At 33.0% G+C, this 22328-nt stretch overlaps 1 protein-coding gene across 4 annotated transcripts; it reads left to right on the top strand.

The window, feature by feature from the left end:
- The first annotated feature begins 287 nt into the window (after positions 1-287).
- LOC106663914 (vacuolar protein sorting-associated protein 54) lies at positions 288-22015 on the top strand. Of its 4 annotated transcripts, none has more exons than XM_024226836.1 (19): positions 288-708; positions 10092-10374; positions 10437-10559; positions 10637-10736; positions 10797-10969; positions 11042-11184; positions 12947-13046; positions 13116-13258; positions 13323-13452; positions 13526-13777; positions 13843-13925; positions 13993-14136; positions 14203-14380; positions 14595-14727; positions 19707-19812; positions 19878-20140; positions 20214-20391; positions 20459-20611; positions 21393-22015. In XM_024226836.1, the coding sequence occupies exons 1-19, from the start codon at positions 608-610 to the stop codon at positions 21511-21513; spliced, it is 2907 nt and encodes a 968-aa protein (XP_024082604.1). In that variant the 5' UTR covers positions 288-607; the 3' UTR covers positions 21514-22015. The 4 variants fall into 4 exon arrangements, with proteins under 4 accessions (XP_024082604.1, XP_024082603.1, XP_014244642.1 ...); XM_024226835.1 differs by having other exon boundaries at positions 289-708; positions 14197-14380; XM_014389156.2 differs by lacking the exon at positions 288-708 and adding an exon at positions 3779-4131 and having other exon boundaries at positions 14197-14380.
- The last annotated feature ends 313 nt before the right edge of the window (positions 22016-22328 follow it).

The following is a 22328-nucleotide window of genomic DNA, read 5'->3' as shown; positions in this document are numbered from 1 at the left end:
ACATACCCTAAGGCTAATCTTAAGCGGCCCTTACACAATATTGACAACAGTATGATGTTGACAATAATATTGATCATGTAATGAGAAAAAAGAGTATTGACGATCGATATTGATGGAATCCAGATTTTCTGATCTTGGGGCGTCAGTAGTTAAAAGTGGAGGGGATATTGTCAATATTATTGAACGTCTAGGGGCATATTCAATAATATTGTCAATACTCAGTTGTTGCCGCGCTTTCGTAGGAAAGGAAGTGATCTTTGCAAGGAGTTTTAAGGATTATATGAGACTCTGAAGACTTTGAAACGGTAAACGAGTCAGGTAGAAGAAATAATGTACACGAAGAAAGTACTGAACGCCCGGAAGTAAAGCCCTGCGGACCTTTATTGAACAATTTGAACTATCTCCAGAACTGTGGAATTCTGCGAACCGTACATACAGTAATAAAACAGCTAGGATGCTGCGCTTGACTACCACATCCCCTTTTTAGTGAGGATAAAGCTAGGGGCCAAAACATAAGATGTAAAGAAGAAAATAAATAGCCTACGAACGAATTTCAGGAAAGAACTAAAGAAGATTGCCACATGAAAGAGACCTGGAAAGTGCCCAGATGAGGTGTACAGACCTACTGCATGGACATTCTATGCTCTGTCATTTCTTGAAAGGTTTGAAAAGCCAGTTGAGCAGCAGCCAAGTGAAGCACAAGAACCAGTGAGTCGTGTTTTTGTTTTAATTTACCTAACTTTTTCTGTATGCCTACACCTAAGTATTGTTCTCTATAAAGAATACATTTTAAATAATCTAGAGCTCGGTAAATGTGTTCACTCGGTATATAAGGATTTATCAAAAGCTTTTCATCGTTTCATACTGGTCAAAAAACTAAAAAAACTAGGTGTGAGCCAACCCTCTTAGGATAGGTGGACTCCTTTTTGTCTGAGAGGTCTTTTTTTTGTAAGATTTCCATAAGTCCCACGTACGATCTGGTACGAAGGTTCTCATTGATGAGGTAGATACTATCTCGGATCTCGGAGTTATTTTTAATAACAATTGTGATTTTCGAGACCACATTGTTACCCCCTTTTTTATTTAAAAAAAAAAAAAAGGGGATAAAATTTAAATTGTCAGCGCGCGAAGGTTTGGAGGGGACCGGAGCCGAGAGGAGAAGAGGAGAGAGAGGAGTCAGTGCAGGTCGACGCACGGCGACACGGACGACGCGAAGAAACAGAGTTTTCCTCTTTTTTATCGGAGAAAAAAAGAAGGAAGGAAGAAGGGAACGGACGGCAGATAAGTGGCGTGCTAAGACTGTTCAGTGTGTGATTTTCTTTTTGTATTCCTGTCGGTGAGGACCTTTTATTAGTTTGTTTTCGGGAACTTTATTTCATTTTTTTTTATGGATAATTTGAGGGAATTGTTCTTTTTCTTGTTGTATTAATAAAAGTTGTGAAGGACTTGTAATTAAGTTAAATGGTTTTTTTTAATATGGAGACCCCCTTCGTAGCGATATCGCAAATTTGGAAAGATTGAGAGAACGAGAGACATTCGACAGGTAGTCAGGTTGGCCGAGTGGATATAGGCCACCACTCATATTCGGCGGCTCTTGGATCTAAACCGACTTGCGGTCAGATAATTTTTTTTAACTTTTCCTTTCCACAATTCCTCTCTCTTAATTTTCTTTCTCTCCTTTACCGATATAACCCTCTCTGCTCTTCTCCCTACCCCCTTGTTGCCATCTTTTCCTTCCCTCCCTCATACAAATTACTACCCCTCAACCCCTGGTTACTTTATTGTTAACTTTGTCGCTTCCACTTTTGGTTCTCTCTCGAGCCAAAAAGGGGACGACTGGCGCCCAACATAATTCCCGATCTCCACTCCCGTCCTCTAACCCACCCCTTCTCCACCGAGCTGCTGGCCACCTAGGCCCCCCCCCACCTACGTGAGGTTTGGACCGTAACAACATCCATGCCGTTTGGAATAAATCTTTTAAAAATTTAGAATTCGTACTCGGGACACTGTTGACACATTAAGTCTTAATGTGAGAAGGAACCATCTTTTTTAAAAAGGATTGAACTCCACACTCACCCCATCATTTATACTTTCTATTAATTTGCTAGTCAAAGCAGTAATAGATTATAACATCCCCGTATTATAACGTCCCAGTAATACGGGTTACAGTCTTCAATCTCCACAGCTGTGCATTATATAGGTTCGAATGCAGGGCCGCTGGATTCGAACCCGGGACCTTTACCTTACAGTGATGAGCGCCGTGTCAACGCCTAAACCGTTGCGGCCACCGACGCCCCTTTTAGATTAAAAAAATTAAAAATTAAAAAATTAAATTAAATTTAAAAAAATATATATTGAACGAGCTTTAAAATGTAATTGAGGGTTTAATTATTACTTTTGTTGTGTTATTTATTAATCTATTTATAATGTTGATTTTTTGTTAAAAGTGTTGGCCCTTCTTTCCTGTTATTTTTATTTGTATATCCCTTTTTAATAATTTATATTGTAATGATTGTTTTGTTGTGTTGCTTGACTGTCCTATGATTGGGTACCTGACCTGTCTGGACTGTAAATAAATAAAATAAAATAAAAATAAATTGTTTTTATCTTTTACCTACATCTTGATATCTATGATTCCCGTCTAATTAAGAATTTTCCAAGAAAAATTAAACAAATCAAATTGGTTGAAAAACTGCTATTTTTGTTTTTAAAAATGGTAATTTGGTAGAAAAAATTGATAATTTTTTTCTTTTAAGGTAAAAGAAAAAATTATCAATTTTTTCTTTTACCTTCCTTGGAAGGTAGACTCTGCGAGTTGAAGTAAACCGTATTTGTTTTTTTTTTCTTTTTAAATTTGGTTCACATACTGAGCAAAAAGGCAGCCAACATGGACCCTATGTGCCCGGAACCCTAATCCGGCCTAGCAGCCTGCCACAAAAGAGGATACATCTTCAAATGGATCCTTAATGAGTCCAAAATCTGGGGGAACACTACCACAGATATGAGGCACGCGAAGAGATTCATAGAAGGACCATCTGCAAAACTTACAAAAGAATTACTGGAAGGCAACCGCAACCGAACCAGGATTCTGGTTGGACTCCTGACGGGGCACTACCACTTAAGAAAGCACATGCACCGGATAGGAGTACAGACAGCAGAAACACTGTGCAGATACTTCCAGGAAGAGGAGGAGACCGCAGAACACATTTTATGTTTCTGTGAAGGTCTGTGTAGGTGCAAGTTCTTGCAACTAGGACAAGAAAAACCTCAAGCCAGATCCAACACCAAGGAACCGCTGGCAAAGCTGTGGAGGCTGATTAACAACCTGAAGCTGGCCAGTGAGTTATAAATAACAGAGGAGCACAATAGATCTTTTTAGGTCAAGGTGCAGTAGGCCTTGTGGCCGCCTCTCTTATCCCTATCCCTTTCCCTAATTAAAAAAAATCAACCGTTAAAACTCAGGCAAAACTGTATTAAAAGTGTAGTAGGCAGCATAATGACAATGTTGAAAAATAAACATTGCAAATAATGGGTAGGTAATTAAAATTTTCCTTCAGTGAGGAGTGTTGAAGCTTGGGATGCACATGAATTCATGTACCGCAAGTTACCGCCAGGCTTAAGTATCGATACGTGTAGCGCTAGTTAAAAAGTAAGTGGGTTTTCGATTGAATTGAAATAACACGCTTAGCTATATTTTTGTAAGTTCGGTTTACTAATTATTTTTTCAGTTTTAAGATGTGAGGTGGTAAAAGTGTTAGATCTAAATCGATCTGGTCACCAAAGGCGAGAACATATGTCGTAGCCAGGTCAAAAATGACAGAAGTGTGTTGTGATGTAGGTTACACTTTGACTCAGGGCTTTTCTGCCGTAGTCAGCCGGAGAATCACTAGGTTTATCGACACGAAGTCCAGATATGAGCATGTTTCGAGGTCCGAAGACCTGCCTTCATAGACTTCAAGTCGAAAAGTCCTGCACATGGATTTTCCGTGAGCCGGAGGCTCTTTCCTCTGGTTTTTAACCCCTGGCCGTACTGGGCTGCAATATGTCGAGGCGGTACGAGGACAGACCAGCATGGGCTTATTGCAGCTACTGCCGGGACACGTCGTTTCTCACCAGTGACCAATTTATGAAGTGAGTTGTTGAAAATTGTCGGATGTATATTTAATTTTACGTTTCGCCCCCTTACTAATGCTACTAATCACAGTAGCAACATTATTTCTAACAAATACATTTATTTGGTTTATCATTTTTATTTACTTTATTAAATTCAAAGTTAAAATGTTTAATTTTTGCCTTTTAAACGAAGTAGATCTCAAACTTGATAAGTCTCCAACGACCGAGGGTAGGTCAAAAATAACAAAGAGGTTACATTTTGACATCGAATTTTCTGATAATTGATAAGAATGACATTCTATCACTTTTATCATATTTAATAGTTATTATTATTATTATTAATTTTTAAGGGCGTTTTAACGGCTAAGGACATTCACGCCCTAACAATTAAACCTTCTATCTTAGTTAACCCTTATATTTGGCCTTTATATCCCTTCTGAGTGCTATAAAACTCTGACTCCAAACATTCACCCATAAAATAATTATCCTATTGCCATCCAAAGCTTTAATTTATCCTTTTAAAATACTTAATTTGGTGCCAAATTTATGCAAAAAACTCATTTTCAATTATAAAATATATTCCTGTTCTTTAATTAGAAATTAGAATTTTTTCCATAATTTAAACATTTTTCATAGGGTTGGGTGGCCAGTAATAGTAATAATAATAATTTTATCTCAACCAATACCTTACATAGAGATTAATTAATTGAAAGAAGTTATTTGGTCAATCGGACCACGAAATCTAATGGATCTAATAAATGATAATAATAATAATGGAGTGAGACTAGCAACAGTCTCAGCATGAGTATAGGCCCATCGTTATACTTTTATTCTTCCATTTCAATACTATAAATACACTAATGCTACTTGATAATAATAATATTTTTTCCTTATTTAAATTGCGACATTGTAGTTTATTACCCCACAATTTTTTTTCTATATTCTTCCACTCTGGCGGCCTCAAAAATTTCTGGAAAAAAAATAAATATTGCAGGCAGAACTCTTATTCAAACACTTGCAGACAAATGCTCAAAGGTATAAGAATTTGGAAAAAGGCCTAAATCTCATTATAACTTCCAATAAATCTAAGAAAGCTGAAAAATGCTCTTCGAAACAAACATTAGGGACCAAGTAACTCCTTTAAATTACTTAAAATTAAATAATAGTTAAATTTATTATTATTGTTCAGCATCCAATGTTGTCCTGTAATGGGATAGGGAATCGACAAAAGACTTTAAACTCCCCGACAAAATTATAGGCCACACCCAATTTTTTTTCGTTAATCATACTTCTAGAAATCAAGGTTTTTATAAAAATGATTTAGGCACAAAATTTAAGTACAAAATTTCAAATAATAACTAGCTTAGTAATACAGTATTACTGTAATAAAAAAGTATATATAATTTAAAAAAAAAAAAACAACATGAAAATTCAATGTGACAACAATATAGGCCAGTTCTTTATTTTTAAGCGTATTTATTATTATACATTTGTTTTTTTATCTAAGTCAGTAGTGTGTTGGTCCTCCATGGTTCTCCAAGATTTCCACTAGTCTTTTTGGAAGGGATTTGAACATTTTTTGTATTTTTGTCGGATGTTGTTCCACTTTTCTACTGTGCAGACCTTGAGTTCCTCTATGTAGTTAAATTGCTTCCTTTGTGCACAACTTGACTCAATTCTCCTTAACAGTTTTTCATAATATTTAGATCTGGTGATCTGTCTGGCCATGGCAAAATATAAATATTTTTTTATTTCAAGGAAATGTTTTACTATATGCACCATGTGGTGTTGTCATACTGAAAGATGAACCTTCCTCTTGTCAGTTATCCTCCTTGTTCAACAATTGGATCATTAAACATCTCTATGTATTTCTGTGCATTTATTTTTACTGAAGAAAATTTTAATTCAATTTTCCTATAGTAAACAATCCCAGCCCAAACCATGACACCACTTCCACCCATTTGACGTCGGCTCAGCAGTACTTTTACCTTTCGTACGTTGTTAAAATAATATTGAAATCTCTCAGGACATCCAAATTAAAACGTTTTTCACTTCTAAAAATTACCCTTCCCCTCCTTTTTTTTCCATGAAACATGTTCAATGGTGAATCGCTGCCTATTGGCTTTTTGAGCCTTTGAAAAAGTGAGTCTGATTTGAGTTTCATCTACTTTAAATGGCAAGCTCTTTGTAGAATGCATTGGATATTTCAGACTTTCATGAAAACTCCAGCTTAGTAAATTTCTCTCGCAGAGGCTGCAAAATTAGAGGCTTGGAAAGGGCCTCCGTTCTCTAGTAATTGTTGCCATAAGCAATCATGTACTCTTTTCCCGGCTATAATCATTGAGCCATCATCATCACTTCTGATAGCGTTTTCTCTCTTCGCATCATAAAAATTAAAAAAAAAGATAGAATGAATGAAAGAAGGACTGTACTTTTGTAATTAACATTTTTTATATATTTTGGTTAAATTTTAATAATTCATACAACTAATAACGAACAAAATGAGGGGTGGCTTATAATTTTGTCTGGGAGTTTACTCGGAACCCCCACTTGTCTCAAAAGAAAAGACTGAACTTACATTATGAACTATTCAAAGGACTAGATAGAAAGATAGATACTTTTATTTACAACAAAAAGACTACTAATTTGTATTACTAACCAATACTACTTATTAATTTATACATATATACAAGCATATCCCTATGTCAGTCCTTATTCCTTATGTTTTAAGGTGTATTGCCCATGTTACGTAAGATTTTATTTTACACTATTTGTATAATTTTAATATTGCTGTGTTTGCTACAACTCCATAGTTGAATACATATGTCCATACAGGCTTTAGGACTTGTTTGCAAGTAATATTTTATTTTGTAAAGTAAGATTGGAGCCATGCCCTATCAACCAGTTATAACCCTATAAACCTATTAATGCCCTTTGTTTTCTTCACGTATTCTTTCCATCTCATCCTGGCATCTAAGGTCATTCCAAGATATTTTGTTGTATCACCGTATGTAATAGTTCCATCGATTGAGAGCGACGGAACATGGTCCAAACTTTTGTTTGTAAAGTTTATATGAACTGATTTATTCTGATTTAGCTTGGTTTTTATTTATTTTTTATTATTTCATTTTTATTTTTTTATTTTTTGTCTATTCATTTATCTTATTACAATCTTTTTGAAGGATTATGGTTGAGTGGTTGATGGTCAGTCCTACTGTTATCACCACTGTGTGCTCTGCAAACGTTGCAATTTTGACATAGGAATGCACTGTCAAGATTTCAGCCCTTTAGATCTGGGGCTTGGTCTGTCAGTCATGGAACTGTTCTATATACATAGATATATAAAAATAAACGAAGTTGCTCCTTAATAAAAATAAAGTATTGTTGTCTTGGTTCTAAGCCTATCTTTATATAATAACCCAAATAAATAGAACATTTGGTGAAATCATATTTTTTCTCGAGTTACAAAAGGAAGTGATTTATTCAAATCCTCTCAACGTTTCTTTATCTGAAAATTATTTCACCTGACTTTTAACATCAACAGATCCTCTCCTCTTGTACACCCTAAAGCTTCACCTCTCTTATTTAGGCTGGACCCTCTTATTACCTGAATATACCTAACATTACTGTGATCGAAGTGATTAATGCTTGTCCTAATTCAAAACTAGGAGCTTTTGAAACATTCATTCATTCCAGAAATGTTGAAAATTGTTCAATATTTGCTTGTATATCCACTAGATTTGAAGGAACATATTCAAAAGCTTTTTTTTAAATTAAACCATAATAATCTAATGTTGTTCCTTTGTGATACAAGGTGTTTCTTTAATCTTAGGTGTAAGATGATCTACCTCAATTTCTTCTCATAGAGAAATGATTTTGTTTAACGTTTTTCACTTCAGAGTGCACTTAGGCACTGCAGATAGCGTATGGAACAGTTTAATTATTAATTTATTTTAATTTTGAGGAATAATTTTAATTTAATTGAGGAACTCTATAAGCATTTGTTTTTATTCTATATACTGCAGTCACGAAGATTTCATTTTCTTTTATAATACTAATCCTTACAAGTTTAGCGGTCATAATTGACCTATTTATCACTTCAATTAATTACATTTTTTATCTAAAGTCTTGGTTGAGATGAAAAAGTTAATGTCACAAGTGAGATTCAAACCCATGACCATTGTCGCAATACACTGTTGCTCTAACCACCAGAATGATAGCTCAAGATAAAAAATATAATTAATTGAAATTTTCTTTTATGTTTATTTTTGTTTTATTTGCCTTGGTTTTATTTTGATTTTTTGTAGAATATATATCTTTGGTTTTTGAGAGAATTCCCTCGGTCCCCAGTTCCAGCAGACTGATTTGTTGTTTAAGAACTTTTTATTTACTGTAATGTTGAATTTTCTTTTTGTAAATAATGTTCTTTCTTCATTCATGTAAACTGTTCTACATTACAACATAATGCAAAAATAAATTTTTGTCAGAAATATTTATAGGAGATTAATATGTATATTTTATAATTGTCTACACCCAAAAGTGATATTCCTTTTGTATAATTATCTTTGTAATTGTATTAAATGCAAGTTTTAGCTGAATCGTTGAACCACAAATGATAAGACTAAAATATAATTAATCTGTATTTAAGGTATTGGTTGAGATAAAAAAAGTCAGTGTCACAAGCAAGATTCGAACCCACGACTTTCGGCTAAATATGCAGCTGCTCTACCACTTGAGCTATCGTGACTTCAATCCACTCGGACACCAACTTCCCATCTCAACCTCACCTTTTGAATTTTCCCTCCTTTTTGCCATTTTTCAAATATTGTGTATTCTATTTGATTCTCGACGACAAATGTGTGTGCGCTAGTGACACTGACTGTTTTATCTCAACCAATACTTTAAATTAATTGAAAGATATTATTTGGTCAAGTGGACCACAAAAGCTAGTGAATTTAATAAGTGAAATGAAGTATATCTTCACTAAAGCTCTCTATGGCCATTTCATTTGTCGCCGAGAGTGTCATACTATGGAGATGGTTCGTGGAGGAGAGTATTCCATGACAAATATTTCTTTATTTTGTACATTTCAGGCTGATTGGCCCATCCTTAGCAGCCCCAATGGGTCATTCCCAAAATCAAGTAACCATATGACAAATGATCACTTATCTAGCCATGCCCACAGTTGTAGTGTCAAATTGTTCATTGTACAGAAACTCATATTAGGGACCGATTTTGGCCAATGAGCCCGAAATGTACAAATTATAAAAATATTTGTCCCAGAACACTTGGATTTCCTTTTCTTCGATAATCAGCTAAATAAAATTTAAAAACTAACTATATTATATATTTGAGTAGGTAAGGTATGTATGTACAGATTTGAGCTAACATATCAAATCAATTCTTAAGTGCAGAAAACTGTCAGAAGTGTATAATTAGTGAAAGATCAGTTCTGTTTGTGTTTTCATCCATTTAACAATTTTTTAATTTATGATTGTTCTAGTTATTCTCAAAAACTTTGAAAATTTTATAGAACCATATTCACCAATTTGGTATAGTACAAATGCCATAAAACAATGTGCTCAATCTGAAAACCTTGATCCACTAAAGTATTATCAAAGTTTATTGTTCATTTATTGCATAAGCATTACAAAAACTCAAACGTATTTCTATCAATACGATTTAAAAACAGTAATACTGTGGTCTTAAGTTTTGGAATTATGAAAACAAAGGATTGAACCTTTCTTTCTACAAATAAAAGATAATTTGAAGAGCATAAAGTTTTATATCACTGACAATATGAAAGATAAGAAGTCGCAGCAAGTTAGTAAAAGGCCAGAAACATTCTGATGCATCTTTGAATTTATTGTTTCGTACACTTGTTCAGGATGGAATTTCTAGAAAAGATCTTTTACAAATTGTTACGCATTTTTGCTTAATTTTTTTTCTATGTACTTACTGTTTTATAAATTTTCCAGGCACCTGAGAAACGAACATTGTACAAAAGAAGGCGGGTCTTATGTCTGCCGTTATGGGGAAAATAATGTTTGCTGCACTCTCCCAGTCGAGGGTGTGAGCGACCGGGACTATGAAAGGCATGTATATAAACATCACACAACAACAATGCCATTCTCTGGAATGTCTAGGAAAGTATCAACATCGAGCAACAGTAGCGACAAACCATATCCCAACCACAGCTGGACAAGCTGTGCAGCCCAAAATCTTCCAGCTGTACTGAACGATCCAAATAAAGGAAAGCAAGTATGTAACAGTTTAACTGGTTTTTAAATTACATTTGAATTTATTTGAATTTGAATATGCAGAAAGATTTCTTTACTAAAACATGGGGCGATATCTTTGTTGAAATAAACTCAGTTCCTGATCCGATATATTTACCTCACATCACAATTCGCCATTTTGAACATTATCTTAAAAGGATTGCAAAGGTACTACTTTTAAATTTGTTTTATTTCACTACTTAATTATGATTAATAGATGTATGAAATTTATTAATTTTTTTTAGAAACATAAGCGTATGAAAATTAACTCCAGTGTGCCAAAACCTCATACTCATGCTGAGTTGCTCCAAACGTTTCCTTCTCTAAGGATTGGAAAGTTTCCTGGTAAAAATTGAACAATCTCAGAAAATAATGTTTTTTTAATCTACCTTTTTTCCCCCTCAGAAAAAAATCATTTTGATATTAGTGTTATACCGAAAATATTTTTGCAACCTAATTTTGATTTGAGTAATGAAGAGACGTTTAACGCTGTTTATACTCAAGCTATCACTTCATCTAATACTGGTAAAACTGAAGGTCCAATAACTAACATTTCGCCTAAACTTCTACAAGAAAAGGTAATTCCACTCCACTCTGACCTCAATAATATTAAATTATACCTCAGTATTAAAATTTGTTCTGTGTTGCAGTTAAGTCATTACTTAGATATGGTGGAAGTGCAAATTGCTCAACAAGTAGCCCAAAAGTCTGAAATATTTTTACATGCGATGACATCTCATGATGTCCTTATGGAACAACTAGGTCAAACCGTGTCAGTCGTTAAAAATTTTAGGTAAGATTTTAAATAAGAAATAAAAATATTTTGGAATAACTATATAGCATAGCTAATATCTATCTTAATTATTAAGATATATATTAATAGTTTCATATGGGGCAAAAATAAAACCAGCACATTTAGGGATGGTGAAGCCAATATTTCTTTTATTATTAACAGCATTGAATATTTTTGTTTTCTTATTTGTAGATTTTTAGTTTTGTAATGAAGTAATACAACCTTTTTGTTTATATCTATGCATTTCAGGGCTGTATCCTGCCCTTCTTAAGACAACTCTGCCGGAGTTTACAACCCCGGACAGAGTTGTCTGAAGAAGTGTAGGAAACAGGCTCAAAATGCATAAATGAAAACCAAAAGGTTATATTACTTCATTTTAAAAAAATCAACAAAGAAGAAAGCAGAAAACCAACCAATAAAAAAGAGCTGGAGAATAACACCTTTTTTCTTCTAAAGCAAGGAACACACCCGATGTGGCATGACCTGATGCTACCTGACGCTTGTCTCATTTCGGTAGGGTGTGCACATCTGTTTGACGTCAAGCACACGCCACATACAGTCACACAGCGAATATCACAAATCAGTGCCTCATTTGTTCTTGTTTTTAAATAAGTTAAAAGACTGTATTCGACGCTACTCAACAAAAATCTGGACAGTTGAGAACTTGGTTGCATCATGTACTTGTAGAGTTGGGTAGCGTTGCATGGCATCGGGCAGATGTGCACGGGGGTGGTCTTATGAAAAATTGGACATTGGATTTGCGTCAGGTCACATCGGGTAGCGTTGCATCAGGTAAGTTGATCAGCCGATAAGACCCATAGCCTTTTAGTTTTCTAACAGTTTAGTTGGTTGTTCATTCAGCATGCGGTGTGATGTGAGTGCACACATCCAAGCACTTTTAAACGACAGGTTGGATAGGCCAACCCAATTACCTTCCAACTCAAAATTGGCCAGCCATCAGCAGACTAGTTATTACTATGTGAGTGCGCCCGCTTACCAACTACCCAATGGCGATCAATGTGAAATTATCAAGCTGTTTTGTGATAAATATATTTAAAATTTAAAAAACTGGTTCGTGAATTTTATACATTTGGAAAACAAAATATTATCAATCTATCTTTTTTTTAAATAACCGTGCTTTTATGATTATCAAGTCCGTTTACCTCTTCTTATTTTCCCTCAGATTGCCAGGCAATTCTATATGGCCTCTTTTCATTTATAATAAATTTATGGTCATAATTTGAACCAATTGTGGTGCCTCTAGGATACCCCTTTGGGCATTCATATCTCAATAAAAGAATTTAAAAAAATCCCATATGAAAACAAACGACAAGAAGTTTGTGCTGTTGTTGAAATTGAGTAAACGTTTGGTAGAAATTTTGGACCAGCCTACCAAAGAGTTAAGTTGGTCCAATGTGTGTGAATGCGACTAAATGGCCTAAATCTTTATTTTGCAATGACCCTAATTATTCAACAACTCAAAAAAGTTTCAAGTTTACTTAATTATTTTATAAGAATGTTCACATTTACACATATCACATTATTATGATGGTGATAAAGCCAAAATTAGATATGTCACTTTTGTTCTTTTGGATACTTTTGTGCTATTTTTAAGAAGAGCAAACATTATTTTTTAAAGTAACCTTGATGAACTCAGCCATATTACTTTTAATTCTTTTTTGTATTGACATCTATACATTACAATTAAAATAAATGCAATATATGTACATACTGTAACAATAATTATTAATTTATCTCCTAGGGAAAAAATTCAAAGGGTAGATAAAGGCTTAGTAAAAGACCCATTACTTATCTTGAAAAATGAAAGATGTCGGAGAAATTATCAACAAGTTTATCACAAGGTAATTTAACAAAACAATATATATTAAAAAAATAAATAAGGTTGAATACAAGTATCATTTTTGTTGCAGCTTAATATAATGTCAGTTGTAATAAAAACTCAACCTTCTATTCAGCTATTGTTATCAAGCCCTGATTATGTCGGGGCTCTTGATTTAATATATTCAAATAAAGAATTATTAAAAGAAGAACTAGCCGATATTCACAGTTTTAGGTTGGTTTATTATGAATAAATGTTTAATATAAATGTTCTATTTTTTATGCATTTATATTTACAGGCACTTGAGTTCACAATTGTCAGAGATGATTCAAGTGATTGAAAAATTAATGGCAGAAGAATTTGAACGCTATTGCACTTCTGATTTGAATCGTCCTTTTCTCGATAATGAATGCGAAGTTGTGGAAAGTGTATGTTTCCAATAGTTTTTCTTTTCACACAATTAAAGATTTGGTTGTCTAATTCCTTATATTATTTTAACAGGAAAAATTGACCTGCACAGTTATGGGGATGCTCAGGAGTGGTAAATTCGATTTTACAGACATGTACGAAAAAGAAATCAAATCTGCCATCAAAGCAGCCATGAAGCAAGCTGTCATAGAAATAGTCTCTGTTAGAGATTTTTCTGAAGATCTGAGTTTAGATGAACAGCTGAAAGCTCTCTCTGTTGAAGAATGGATTTTATTACTTTCAAATACCAGCAAAGTTCTATTAAGGCTTTTAAGAAGAGTCAAAGTACTTATTTAATTAAATTAAGTATATATGTATTGTTTGTCTTTTTTACATGTTCTTACTTGCAGAAAGGAATAGAAATAATGGAAGCAGCTGCTGATATTAGTGCTGGAACACCTTCTTCTGAAAGTGATTCTCTAGATTTGATTATGTAATATTGTTATAAATAAAAAATATATAATTTGAAAGGATATATGTTAATTTTAATTTTATTTTAGAATTGAGTCTGGGGACTGGATATTGTCAAATGAAGATCATAAAACTGTAAAGCAAAAGCTTCACAAACTTCTAGTCACTGTGTGTGAGTACTCTCAAGAAGGTTGCGCCCAGCTGCTGTCTAGTCGAACACTGATATGGAGAGAGTTAGTGAAATTAATTATATCTAATTGAAGACCAGATTAATAAAAAACAAAAAATTACAGTTTCAGAGAAGAAAGTAAGTTACCAAATGCTTCTTACTGGCTGGCCGAACATGCTTCGCTATCAAATCTTAAAGAACTCGCTGCCCTTGTTACCAGGGCTTCGGATGAATGGGAAGAACTGTGCCCTGTAAAAGAAGCATTACCACAAATGGTGTTCCCTTTGAGACGGGCTTTTAAAATACAGGTAAAAAATCATGTTAAATTTTGAAATATGTTGTCTGTGGAGTTATGAGCCTATAATTTGATTGTTATAGAATATTTTGGCCTGCCTTTCTTCACTGTGTTTTTCACATACGTGTTTTGCATCTTCTGTAACAACAGTCAGATTAGGCAGACCAAAATGATCGTTTACAAATCCTCTTAAACGAGTTTCTTAAGTGAACATTTTTTTCTTCCAGGCAACGAAATATATGAAAAAATTTCATGAGGTCATGAAAGAGAAACTGTCTTACATTCTTGATGCTGAACCATGGAGAAGGACTGATGTTCCAGCTTCATTTCAAAAGCTTGTTGAATTAATTTCTGAAAAAGGTGATTATTTTCTATTATTTATTGAAACATTTGATGCTACAATTTTAAACAAATGTCAAAAAAAGGCAATTGAGGGACTATGTGGGCCAAGTTTGCTTTATTTTTTTTTTTTATTTTTTTTTATTTTTTTATTTTTTTTTAACGAGGGTTCGCAACAGCAGAGGTCATATAAACCCTCAGGGTGCCGGTGTTTTTTAAAAAAAGCCCATTTGTAAGTATGTCGGGTTCGAATGCAGGGCCGCTGGATTCGAACCCGGGACCTTTACCTTACAGTGATGAGCGCCGTGTCAGCGACTAAACCTTGCGGCCACCGACGCCCACTAGTTTGCTTTAAAAAAGGCATAACAATTTTTATTTATAATTAATTGTATTTATTAACAATTTAACAACATGCAAAATACGGCTTACAAATTTTAAAAAGTATTCTTACTAACAAGGGAAGATACAAACATGGGACCACCTATTTTAAAATTTTATGGTTGATTCTCAGTCGAAAGATAATAGTCACAAAACTGAGCATTCTTGCCAATGGAGCCCTAGGAGCTAAAAGAAAAAATATTTAATAATTTTAATTGATAATTAACTTTTTTTGCTAATAATAATAATAATAAAATATTTCAACCTACTTGCTATGTCGTTGCTTGTTAACACATTACATATTTCACTAGATGTCTACAATAACTAAAGAGCGACATTATAAAGAAGGATAAAATACTCTTCAACAAGAAACAAAATAAATATTCGTTTTTTGCACCCCCAAAAAACACTGAATACAATTTTTCGGGAAAATCAAAAACTTCAGTTTTTTCCTTTTAAATCCTCTGATTTTTTCCTAAATCACGAAAATGGTGATAATTTTGTAGCGACTGGATTGAACCGCATGGGATTTTACAGGCATTTAGAACCCTAGAAACTACTTCCTCAAATTGGGCCTCCGTAAATAAATCAGGACCAGATATGCAAAATAAAATGTTTCAGTGGTTTTTGTTGATTTATAATGATCTAAAATCTAAACATTGTTGGCTTAAAGTAGAGGGATTTTATAATATTTAGTGACCATTAAGTAATGATTACTTAGAGATTGTAAGACACCAGACCGCATCCCACGATCTTTAAATAAATAATCACTATTTGACATTGTTCAAGGCGCCCTCATTATGCTAAACAGGTAAGACGTGTAGGTCTTGCAAAAGTATCGCATTGCCCAAAATTAAACAAAGGTTTTTTTCAAAAATAGGAATACTTATTCTTAATCATTTACTGTTAGGATGCTTAAACTTTCTGATGGTTGTAATAACCTATAATTTTAATAATATCCAGAGGAGTTACTAAATTTTAAGTGAATCACCAGACAAGGGGAAAAAACAAATTACCACCCATCTAATCCAGCTCAAAAACAGCTTTTTTTAAAAATGAAAATTCAGATTGAAGGGTTTTAAGGGGTACTCAAAAAAAGATTTGAATTGTTTTCAAAAAGATTCTTTTTTGTCTACTTTAGGGGAAACTCATTTGCGTTTGCTAACTTTTTGTATATCTACTCTCATTTAATATGATTCAGCATATTATTTTCTTATCCTACATTTTAAAAAAGTCATCCGATATGGAATTACCTTGAAATAATATACAACGATGATTAAATTACTTGTTTTTTATTCTTGACTCCTTAGGGCCCATTGGCAAGAACACTCAGACACACGTTTAAATTTGTTGACCTAGTGATATAGAATCGACTGTCTAGTAATCGATTATTGTTTATTTAGCTTGTAACCAGCGTGATCATTTTGTAGTGTGTTGTTTCTGTACGTACATGTATTTCTTATGCTAATTAAAGCCTTAATTTCTCATAAGGTGTTTTCAATTATAACACCTAGTACCACCAAAAAAGTGTCTTTAAAATCAGTAATCCCACATCTGTAGCCTCTCCTTATAAATGCTTGGGCTAAACTCAATGGGTGGTTATGTATAAAACCCCTCAGATTTACTTTATTGATTAATTAAAATTTATGTTAGGTCAAATCTCCATTGAGCTGTTTCTTGGTATTCAAAGATGATATGTGTGACTGTTTCCTCCTCCTCATTGTACAATCTGCAGATGGGATAGGGGAACAGGGATAAGAGAGGTGGCCACAAAGCCTACTGCACCTTGACCTAAAAAGATCTATTGTGCTCCTCTGTTAATTATAACTCATTGGCCAGCTTCAGGCTTGTGCTTTTTCTTGTCCTAGTTGCAAGAACCTGCACCTACATAGACCTTCACAGAACATAAAATGTGTTCTGTGTACTCCTTGCAGATGGGAACATCGTTCTATATGCCCATGTTGTGTAGATGTTTTCTCAGAAGCCAGTGAGGATGTTGTAAAGAATGTTTCTGGGATCATATACCCAATTCTAAGAATGGGTGTCTGATTTTTGTTAATTATGGCTTTTTGCCCAATTGTTTAGTTCCTATCCAACTTGATTGTTTTTGGAATGAGTTTTTCCTAGTCTCTCCTTGTATAAATGTTTCCATTGGAGGTAGGTTTAGCAGTTTCTAGTGCACTTGTAGAGGTTGTTCTCATTGCCCCTGTGATACATAGGTTTGCTAATCTTTTTATGCTGCTAATGATTGAGTAGCTACTTTTTGTTGAGCCTGTCAACCATATTAGGTTATTTTGGGTCTTATTACTGTCGTGAATAACTAGTGGGCCATTTTAAGTTTTAATCACCAAGATTTGCCTAGGGTTCTTCTTGTGTTCATTAGCAATAGTTGACTATTTGCTGTGATATGCTGCCGGTGAGGGTTCCAGGTAATCCTGATTACACTTATATTTGAAAATATATCAAAAAGAGGGAAAATTCAAAATGTTGTAGGTTGAGTTGAGTTGTTGTCCAGGCAGATCAAAATCACTGTAACTCAAGTGGTTAGAGTAGCAGCATATTGAACTGAATGACGATGTCTTGAATCCAGCTTCTAATCACTAACTTTTCATCTCAACCAAGGCCTTAAATTAATTGAAACTATTTCCCATTGTTCACGGCGCACTCATTATGCTAAACCTTCACGACGGGTAGGTCTTGCAAAAGTATTGCATTGCCATGAATTAAACGAAAGATTTTTTCCACTATTATTTGTTAATTTTTGCTTTTAATTTTATTTGTAAGTTTCTTCTTTCTTTTCTTTCTTCTTTCTTTTTTTTCTTAATTTCTTCTTTATTTATTGTTTTTCCAATTACACTCTTCAATTTAAATTTAAATTGTGCATATATTTCAGGAGGGCTTTATAAATGTTATTATTCTCTGCAGCAAATCTCTGTAATGGAATGGTTTCTCTACATCTCACATTCTGTATAGGTCATTGAAAATTATTGATCTGTGAGAATAATATTTGTTGCAGTGTTGTTATTATTTCTATTCGGTGGACATTAAATTAACCGGCTAATATAATAGATTTTGATAGAATTTCAAAAAATTAACCCAGCTTTGCTTAGAAATATTGTTAGTTGGGTGTTACATATCGCAAAAATTGATAGGGGTTTTGTATTTTTTAGTTAGGAATCCCTGTAACCATTGTGTTCTCTAAATGATATTGTATATTTGCTGTTTTGAATAGGAGGTTGGTTTTTAACAAAATTCCTGCCCCTGTGTATCCATTTTCTTTATTTATTGCACCTAATGAACTGAAAGTAATGGAATCTAACATTTTTATTTGGTATTAACCAGGATTACAATGTTAATAGGCATGAGTTCTACTATGTTCTCCAGATTTCCCTTTTTTATGTGTGGGGCTTTCATTGAATAATTCTTAATTTTTTATTAGTACTGAATTAATATTGTTGTTGAATTGATATGAGATTAATATATAATTGTGTGTTTATTTTATTTTAATAATTTACATTACTAGTGTTTAATTTTATTTTAATAATTTACATTACTAGTGTTTATCGAACGAAAAATCGAGTTTGATTTTTCCTTTATTAAGTTATATAGTGTTAGGCCTATTTTGTCAATAATTTCCATAATATTCCATTGAAGATGGTTTTCTCTGTCAGAGCTAGTTTGGACAATTATAAATTGTACTTCTCAGCAGGGATTTAATTCAAACAGTTTGTGGGCATTGGAGGAAGTTTGAAGAGTTCTGGGTTTTTCTTTCAGGTAGTTTTCAGAAGTGACCCCTTTTGGTGGCATGTTGGACTTTTTTTTCTCTCTCTCTCTAACAACTCTACATGTAGGTGTTGGTGGAGTTAGTGGGAGGAAATTGTTCTGTGTTATTTTTTTGGGAGTTCAAATCGTGCTGAAATATATTACATAAAAATAAATTGGTGCATTTAGTTTTAAAAAAATTACATTTAAAATATATTAGTAAAAAATTACTTAATTAATTATACACAATTTTTTAATGAAAAATTGGTGACAAGTGGGATTTTTTAATTTAATTAATTATACTTACTTTAGGTCTTGGTCAAGATAAAAAAAGGATGTGATACAAGCGGGATTCGAATCCACGACCTTTTGCTTAATATGCTGCTGATCTAACCACTTGAGCTCATGTGATTTCGACCACTTTGAGAGTATTGAGCCAAAAGTCATGGGTTCAAATCCCACTCATGATATTAGCTTTTTCATCTCAAGCAAGAACTTAAATAAGAAGTATAATTAATTCAAATGTGTAGTATTTAGGGAATTGAAGATGATCTCAATAAAACTGGAAAAATTGGCACGATAAAGAAAATGTTTTTCTGAACCTACATTACACCAAACCTCATTTCATGATCTATAAATAATCGTTAATTAAAATTATTATTAAGTGACAACCAACCAGAAAATTGTGAAAATCACCTACAACTTCTTTTTAACTTTTGCAGAAAAATATTAATGTTTTATTAAGATTTTACCAAATTTTATTCTTTGCAAGTATTGCAAATTATGTTATAAATGATGTGTATATGAGACAATCAACATAATTTTTTATCTAAAAGCAATAATTATTTTATTTTTTACAGGAACCTTTTCAGTAAGTAAAGAAATTACTGAATCAATAAAAAAAGATGGGAAAATATGTGTGGAAAACGAATTAATTATCAATGGTGAAAAATATGCCGTTGTTGGGTATGTATAGTTTTTATTTAATATTCTTTTGCAAGGACAATACCATTTATTTTCTTCAATTTCAGAACTGTTCTCATGTTAGTTAATATTGTTGCCGAATATTGTTTGCACGCTGAAGAAATCCCGTCTTGTGCAGACATTTTACTTAGAAATTTAAGAGATCTCCTGACAATGTTCAACTCGAGGTGCGCCAAATTGATTCTTGGAGGAGAAGCGATATCAGACAGAACTGGTCTTAAAAAAATTACATCCATCAATCTTGCATTACTTTTCAGAGCATTGCAACTTCTGCTTTGGCTTATACCTCATGTCAGGCTACATTTTAAAAGTATTTACAATTCAGTAGAATATTCAGTTCAAGTTATTTGATAGATTGGTAATGTGTATTGTGTTATTTAAAGATTTACTAGGAGAGAACCTGAAAGATAATTTTGATGACATTATCAAGGAGATTAAAGACCATTCAAATGATATTAAAAAGAGACAAATCAACATTCTCAACACATTAATCATGGTCGAGCTCAAAACCTGGGCTGCCAAACCACCAGTCCCATCTATGTCATTTAAAAATATTTGCAAGTAAGCATCGTTTTGATAGATTTTTAATTTTTTTAATATCAACTTCTTTAATATTAGAACTTTTAAGGCATATCATAAAACTTCATGAAGCAGTTTCTGATATTCTGCCTCCAAATCAAATCCAAGAACTGTATAAAGGTGTACATGCTGGTTTTAAAGAAATATTGAGTGAAAGACTACATAAGATGAATATAGTTAATGATGGATCTCCCAGCCATGGGTAAATACCTTGTTTTAATTTATCGACTTCTCAGTTTAATTTTAGCATGCTATTTATATGGGGTATGGGTTCTTATCCTGCCTGCTAACATGACACTTGTCATCCCTTTTCTTAAAGCAGCGAATATACTTACCTTTCTCTACTAACCCTTGGATGTAAAAGGAGTCTCCCGGCAAAAAATGATGCATACAGCACTGGCTACCCAACATTTTGAATACCAACATAATTTCAATTTCAACAATCCAAAAATATTAAACACAGAACAAAACAAACGTAAATGTAACTTTTTAGAAGTGGTTTACATCAGCAGAGATAAACACAGAATTAATTACAGAACAGACACGTGTAAACTCAGCCACAGCTACACTAATATAAATCAAATTTGATATTAATAACATACATATAACACAACATATAAAATAATCATTACACTCTATACATCAAACAATTGTACATAGTCTCAATCTCCGAACGACCAACCATTACCCCTTTTTTCCATTGTCAGTCCCTTTCGCCTCAGGAATGCCACCGATTATGAGAATTGTGCTTGACCAGGACAGCAAGTATTTAGGACCCCTAAGATTCTTGAAGTAATAGCCCTTAGAGCTGGATGAACAAAAGTCTGACCCCGGACTGTCAAAGCATCAAAACAGGAGAAAGTTCAATACTGTACAAATACGCAGAATTACACATAAATAAATCAATCATGATATTTATATTATGCATTAACATATTTGCTTTTAAGTTAATTGAAAATAAATGTTGTTTATTTAAATTTCAGTTTGGTAACATCAGAGCTAGTTTTTTACCTGCAGGATTTGAAGAAAGTTGGCGGTCTTCCACCTGAACACCTAGAATTGTCAGCAATGAATGATATCTGGCTGAACAATTACTCGTCATAAGTATTCTTTTATTTATTTATAAAATGTGTCTCGATCTTTCAAAACCTTTTAATGCATTACATTCCAAGAAAAAGAAAAAATTGGATATAATTGTTGTATTGTTCACTGTGTGAATTTGTATATACATATAATTTAGACATGGTTATGTCCACCACAGTATACTTTCAATAATTGTAAATATCTATATATAAAAATAGACTATTTTACTTATTAAAAGGTTTGTAAATAAATATTGTATTAAATTATTGAACACCATGTTTAGTTTAATTAAAACAATCATTATAAATATTATATATTGTTAATGTTTATTGTTAAATTTTATAAATTGAGATATCGTTCTCAAAAACAAAATGCATAGTTTCTGTTTATAATGTAATGAAAGATAATCAATGGAAGGTGTGTTCATAAAAAGTTTTCATGAATAATATTAAATATTTGTAGTTTCTTTGTTTCAATTAATGTTCAATTACAGTTTTAAAAATTAAACAGGAACTAAAATTGTTTTGATGTTCTTTTAAAAATCCCTTTAGTTACTTGCACAGGAAGATAAAGTGTACTGTAATAGAAAAGAAATTAATTTAATTACTGGCTTTCCATTTAAAAGCTTTCATTAATGCACTAAATTTAGCATTTAGTTAAAATTATTTTCTTCTCATATAATACTGTAAGCTCTATGTTCTCATTGCTAAGCGATAAGAAAACATTCAGCATTCTCGCTTAACTACTTTTTGTGCTGGAGAAGGTACATCCAAAAATACAATAAAACAGAGATATATTCATAAACATTTATTGTTACACTGGCCTCTCTTAATGGT

The sequence above is a fragment of the Cimex lectularius genome, unplaced genomic scaffold (assembly GCF_000648675.2).
Source record: "Cimex lectularius strain Harlan isolate CLEC.00 unplaced genomic scaffold, Clec_2.1 scaffold7, whole genome shotgun sequence".
NCBI lineage: Eukaryota > Metazoa > Arthropoda > Insecta > Hemiptera > Cimicidae > Cimex > Cimex lectularius.
This window is presented reverse-complemented; position numbering and strand designations above follow the sequence as displayed.

Excerpts from the sequence above, each read along its gene's own strand:
- LOC106663914 (XM_024226835.1), top strand. The coding sequence starts at position 608 with ATGAGGTGTACAGACCTACTGCATGGACATTCTATGCTCTGTCATTTC. Across the intron at positions 709-10,091 it reads CAAGTGAAGCACAAGAACCA|GCACCTGAGAAACGAACATT; the intron begins GTGAGTCGTGTT and ends TAAATTTTCCAG. Across the intron at positions 14,137-14,196 it reads CGAACACTGATATGGAGAGA|TTTCAGAGAAGAAAGTAAGT; the intron begins GTTAGTGAAATT and ends AAAAAATTACAG.